The sequence below is a fragment of the Salmo salar genome, chromosome 19 (assembly GCF_965601325.2).
Source record: "Salmo salar chromosome 19, fSalSal1, whole genome shotgun sequence".
NCBI lineage: Eukaryota > Metazoa > Chordata > Actinopteri > Salmoniformes > Salmonidae > Salmo > Salmo salar.
Genome location: NC_138309.1, coordinates 47273212 through 47279211, shown reverse-complemented (window position 1 = coordinate 47279211; position 6000 = coordinate 47273212). Strand labels below are relative to the sequence as shown.

At 45.0% G+C, this 6000-nt stretch overlaps 1 protein-coding gene across 2 annotated transcripts in view; it reads right to left on the bottom strand.

Annotated features, from left to right (window-relative positions):
• Window positions 1-631: 631 nt before the first annotated feature.
• LOC106578871 (integrin beta-4) overlaps window positions 632-6000 on the bottom strand; it is a 31295-nt gene continuing 25926 nt past the window's right edge. For both annotated transcript variants that reach the window (XM_045702364.2, XM_045702365.2), the window contains 5 exons: window positions 5228-5416; window positions 3248-3403; window positions 2833-2997; window positions 2371-2625; window positions 632-2119 (listed from right to left, as the gene is read on the bottom strand). In XM_045702364.2, the coding sequence (XP_045558320.2) occupies window positions 1962-2119; window positions 2371-2625; window positions 2833-2997; window positions 3248-3403; window positions 5228-5416 (923 nt within the window). In that variant the 3' untranslated portion in view covers window positions 632-1961. The remainder of the gene's footprint in view (window positions 2120-2370; window positions 2626-2832; window positions 2998-3247; window positions 3404-5227; window positions 5417-6000) is intronic.

Genomic DNA, 6000 nt, shown 5'->3' with positions numbered 1-6000 from the left:
GGTCCCCTCCCTGACCAAAGCCCTTCTCCCCTGATTGCTCAGTTTGGCCAGGCGGCCAGCTCTAGGAAGATTCTTGGTGGTTCCAAAATTTTTCAATTTAAGAATGATGGAGGCCACGGTGTTCTTGGGGACCTTCAATGCTGCAGAAATGTTTTGGTACCCTTCCCCAGATCTGTGGCTCAAAACAATCTTGTCTCGGAGCTCTACGGACAATTCCTTCGACCTCATGGCTTGGTTTTTGCTCTGACATGCATTGTCAACTGTGGGACCTTATACAGACAGGTGTGTGCCTTTCCAAATCATGTCCAATCAATTGAATTTACCACAGGTGGACTCCAATCACAGTTGTAGAAACATCTCAAGGATGATCATTGGAAACAGGATGCACCTGAGCTCAATTTCGAGTCATAGCAAAGGGTCTGAATACTTATGTAAATAAGGATTTCAAAAATACAAACATTTCTAAAAACCTGTTTTGTTATTATGGGGTATTGTGTTTAGATTGAGGAGTATTTAAAAAATAAAAATACATTTAGAATAAGGCTAACGTAACAAAATGTGAAAAAGGGAAGGGGTCTGAATACTTTCCGAATGAATTGTACATGAGCATATACAGAAATGCATCTAGAGGTGGTTTATATTCAATCTTTATTAAGTGTAATAAAATAGACAGATATAAAAAAAACAGTAAGTAACTGATGAATAGATATGAGAAAAGTATAAAAATGCCTTATACATTTTTGTTGGTATATTTATGAAATGTTAATGACTATTCACAACTAATTCATCTCGCCATGTCTTACTAAGTGTAAGGACTCTTTACAATGACAGCATTTTGAATTGAACTAAAGCACAACATAGGTTTGAAAATACATTATAAAGACAATACAATATTATTTTGTCTCAAAACATATACCTCAGAAATATCCGGACTAAGTCGTTTAAGTTATGCTAGAATATATTAGTTAGACACAAAAAGTTTTAGACCATAGCACTCAATCAGAAACAATGACACAGTAATGAAACACACTTTAACTATGAAATGCTGTTACCTGGGAATACCTTTATTTGAGGTTATATCTAAATTAAAACTAATGTATGCGAATTAGCAAACGCTTTTGTCCAAAGTGACAGAGTCATGGATGCATTCATATATCATTTTTTACAGGTGGTATGGGTGGTCCCGGGAATCGAACCCACTATCCTGGAGTTGCAAGTGCTATGCTCTACCAACTGAGCCACAGAGGACCATTATGAATGTATTAAATTTGTTCACATACGCATGGGAAAAATTTAAGGAAATGAAATATGCAAAACCATAGGAAACATATTTTTACACAAACAATACATTGCAATACAGTATTTGGCATCAACATTTCAATTCCATTTCTTCTGACATACAGAAAACACATCAGTCTAATATATTTGTAATGGCTGTGAGAGTTACCAACAATCTAATTATACAATGAACCCCTACAAAAAAAACATAATTTAAGGTACTGGCAGGCATGTCATCAATTTAACAAACTGCAGCCATGTTGCAGACACCTAGTCGCCAAAGCAGCCAACCAATACAAAAATTCTTACCTACTCTCCCTCTCTTTATCTCTCAGATAATCTCTGTCAAAAGACATATTAGCAGGAGCCAACTCTACTTTAACTATTGAGAACTGACCTCATAAGTGTAATGGCCTTGCCTTATCTAAAGCCTCTGGGTGTGGTATCAGATAGAAGCAATAGAGAATTACAAACTTCCAACAAGACATCTCTTTGTGGGGGTGGTAGAGGTCTTTGAATGTAAAATGTTTGCAACAAAATAGAAACAAACAACAAAACGAAATAATTAAGAATGAAAATGAATCCCGTGTCCGATGGAGGACAGGAGCCATTGTTTGTAACAGACAGAGAGGAGGACATGTTGGGGACCGTGGACGCCGCCATCTTGTTGTTGACCTTTGACTTCAGGTCTCGTAGAATGACCTCTCGACCTTCTTGGTGACGCTGCTGGTGCCGGCTACTTGCACGCTCCTCTGCACCACCTCCTTCGTCACATGACGTGTCACCATGCCGCTGGTCTCTGTGTGCTGGGTCGTCTTCCCCACCATCATCATACCATCTCCTAGGGGGAGGAGAGGGGGTTAGAGAGATGCTGTGAGTGAGATAGTGAGAGAAATGCTGTGCCAGAGAGTGAGAGAGAGAAATGTTGTGCGAGAGAGTGAGTGAGTGAGTGAGAGAGAAATGCTGTGCGAGTGAGAGAGAGAGAGAGAGAGAGAGAGAGAGAGAGAGAGAGAGAGAGAGAGAGAGAGAGAGAGAGAGAGAGAGAGAGAGAGAGAGAGAGAGAGAGAGAGAGAGATTAAATTGATACACTACCTGAGTAGTATGGGTCGTTGATCATGGTGTGTGTGACGTTGGTGCGTGTGCTGCCCTCTGTAGGAAGTTGGTACACATCTCTCTTGGTCAAGGACTGACTGCTGTACTGAGACATACCGCCTAGGCCTCCTTGTTGAGACATACCGCCTAGGCCTCCTTGTTGAGACATACCGCCTAGGCCTCCTTGTTGAGACATACCGCCTAGGCCTCCTAGTTGAGACATACCGCCTAGGCCTCCTAGTTGAGATATGCTACCTACAGAGGGGAGAAAGAGACAGAATCATACATTAGTATACAATACAATTCCAAATTTACAAACGCATAGAACACTGGCTTCTAAATATGAAACCCAACATGGTACCTGTAAAGTGAGCACCGAGTACCGAAACCTTATTCATTTCAATTTAAGCACTAGATAAAACCTTAGATAAAAGAGACTCTTGTAGGGCTCTGTCCTCTTACCGTCATCCTGAGACTCGATGGTGATAATGCCCTCCCTCTCGGGGCCGAAGCCCTGGGTCGTCCTGGCCTGAACTTTGAACTTGTACGGCATGTTCTCACTCAGGTCCGGAACTGTCAGACTGGTCTCAGCACTGTCACCGCTCACCTGGAAGGAACGCATGTCACCTGGGGGGGGGGAATAAAGGGGGAAAGTGGGGATCAGACTAGGAAATTAAAGTGGATATAAATATGAAAGTTAAAGGTCATTTGATTAGCATTGTCCAATAACAAGTCAAGAAGACATAGAGATCAACAAAATAGAAGAGTCTTTGATTTTGTCTCTCTCGATCACGTCAATGTATAAATCCTAGCAAATGACTGTTGACAAATCTCTACCATCCCCAAAAACTGATCTGGAGTCAGTGTTCAGTCTCACCGCCTCCGTGCAGATGTTCACAGGTGACCACGTAGCCCAGGATGTCTCCGTTGGGTTTGCGGGGTTTCTCCCAGCTCAGCTGCAGTGCCTCGGGGGACAGAGCTGTGAACACCAGGGGGCCTGGAGCACTGGGGGTACTGAGAGTGAAGGGAGAACCTGAGGGAGAGGGGGAGAAGGGGAGATAGAGAGGAGAGGTGGAGAGAGTTAAGGGACAGAGCTGTGAATATCAGGGGGCCTGGAGCACTGGGTTTGCTGAGAGTGAAGGGAGAACCTGAGGGAGAGAAGGGGAGTGAGAGAGGAGAGGTGGAGAGAGTTAAGGGACAGAGCTGTGAATATCAGGGGGCCTGGAGCACTGGGTTTACTGAGAGGGAAGGGAGAAACTGAGGCAGGAAGACAGAGTGAGTGAGAGAGAGAGGGGAGAAAGAGAGGGGAAGAGAATACATGGAGGGAGTGAAGGAGAGACCAAGGAACAAGGGATTGAAAGATAAAAATAGGCAATTGGAGAGAGAGAGAAAGTAAATGTAGAGTAAAACGGAAACAGAGAGCTAGAGGTCGGAGGTCAGAAATCAATCAGCTAACCATTGGAGTGAGGATAAGAGGGATCCACAATGGGAGGCAATGTATAGCTGATTACCTGGCATTGGGCTGAGTGGGTTGTATAGCTGATTACCTGGCATTGGGCTGAGTGGGTTGTATAGCTGATTACCTGCCATTGGGCTGAGTGGGTTGTATAGCTGATTACCTGCCATTGGGCTGAGTGGTCTGTAAAGCTGATTACCTGGCATTGGGCTGAGTGGGTTGTATAGCTGATTACCTGGCATTGGGCTGAGTGGTCTGTAAAGCTGATTACCTGGCATTGGGCTGAGTGGGTTGTATAGCTGATTACCTGCCATTGGGCTGAGTGGTCTGTATATCTGATTACCTGCCATTGGGCTGAGTGGTCTGTATAGCTGATTACCTGCCATTAGGTTGTATAGCTGATTACCTGCCATTGGGCTGAGTGGTCTGTATAGCTGATTACCTGGCATTGGGCTGAGTGGGTTGTATAGCTGATTACCTGGCATTGGGCTGAGTGGGTTGTATAGCTGATTACCTGGCATTGGGCTGAGTGGTCTGTATAGCTGATTACCTGACATTGGGCTGAGTGGTCTGTATAGCTGATTACCTGCCATTGGGCTGAGTGGGTTGTATAGCTGATTACCTGGCATTGGGCTGAGTGGGCTGTATAGCTGATTACCTGCCATTGGGCTGAGTGGTCTGTATAGCTGATTACCTGCCATTGGGCTGAGTGGTCTGTATAGCTGATTACCTGCCATTAGGTTGTATAGCTGATTACCTGCCATTGGGCTGAGTGGTCTGTATAGCTGATTACCTGGCATTGGGCTGAGTGGGTTGTATAGCTGATTACCTGCCATTGGGCTGAGTGGGTTGTATAGCTGATTACCTGGCATTGGGCTGAGTGGTCTGTATAGCTGATTACCTGACATTAGGCTGAGTGGTCTGTAAAGCTGATTACCTGGCATTGGGCTGAGTGGGTTGTATAGCTGATTACCTGGCATTGGGCTGAGTGGGTTGTATAGCTGATTACCTGGCATTGGGCTGAGTGGGTTGTATAGCTGATTACCTGGCATTGGGCTGAGTGGTCTGTAAAGCTGATTACCTGGCATTGGGCTGAGTGGGTTGTATAGCTGATTACCTGCCATTGGGCTGAGTGGGTTGTATAGCTGATTACCTGCCATTGGGCTGAGTGGGCTGTATAGCTGATTACCTGGCATTGGGCTGAGTGGGCTGTATAGCTGATTACCTGGCATTGGGCTGAGTGGATTGTATAGCTGATTACCTGGCATTGGGCTGAGTGGATTGTATAGCTGATTACCTGGCATTGGGCTGAGTGGGCTGTATAGCTGATTACCTGGCATTGGGCTGGTGGCGATAGCTGATTACCTGGCATTGGGCTGAGTGGGCTGTATAGCTGATTACCTGGCATTGGGCTGAGTGGGCTGTTGGGGTCGACAGCTGACTCTATGGTGATGACTCCCTCCCTCTCCGGTCCCCAGCCTTCCTGACTCTGAGCCTTCACCTTGAACAGGTAGGAATGATTAGGCAGCAGGTCCTGCACCACCACGGAGTTGTCTGCGGGGCTGGACATGTTTATACGCTTCACATCACCTGGATCGAGAGACAAAGGGGTTTAGATTACTGTAGAGGCATGCTGGGAGAAGACTATGAGTACTAAAACAGTTGATATGGCTTTGCTCAAATCCTATCAGAAGTCTTCACGGATATTCCCGAACCCGATTACCCGAGGTCCGACCCAGTATAGTAGTTGACCCTCGGATCACGCTTGGCGGCCACGGACCTTGGATCGGTTTGGTAATATGTGAAACACTGGCCAGATCCCAAATTATACAGTGAGGGAAAAAAGTATTTGATCCCCTGCTGATTTTGTACGTTTGCCCACTGACAAAGAAATGATCAGTCTATCATTTTAATGGTAGGTTTATTTGAACAGTGAGAGACAGAATAACAAAAAAATCCAGAAAAACGCATGTCAAAAATGTTATAAATTGATTTGCATTTTAATGAGGGAAATAAGTATTTGACCCCTCTGCAAAACATTACTTAGTACTTGGTGGCAAAACCCTTGTTGGCAATCAGAGGTCAGACGTTTCTTGTAGTTGGCCACCAGGTTTGCACACATCTCAGGAGGGATTATGTCCCACTCCTCTTTGCAGATCTTCTCCAAGTCATTA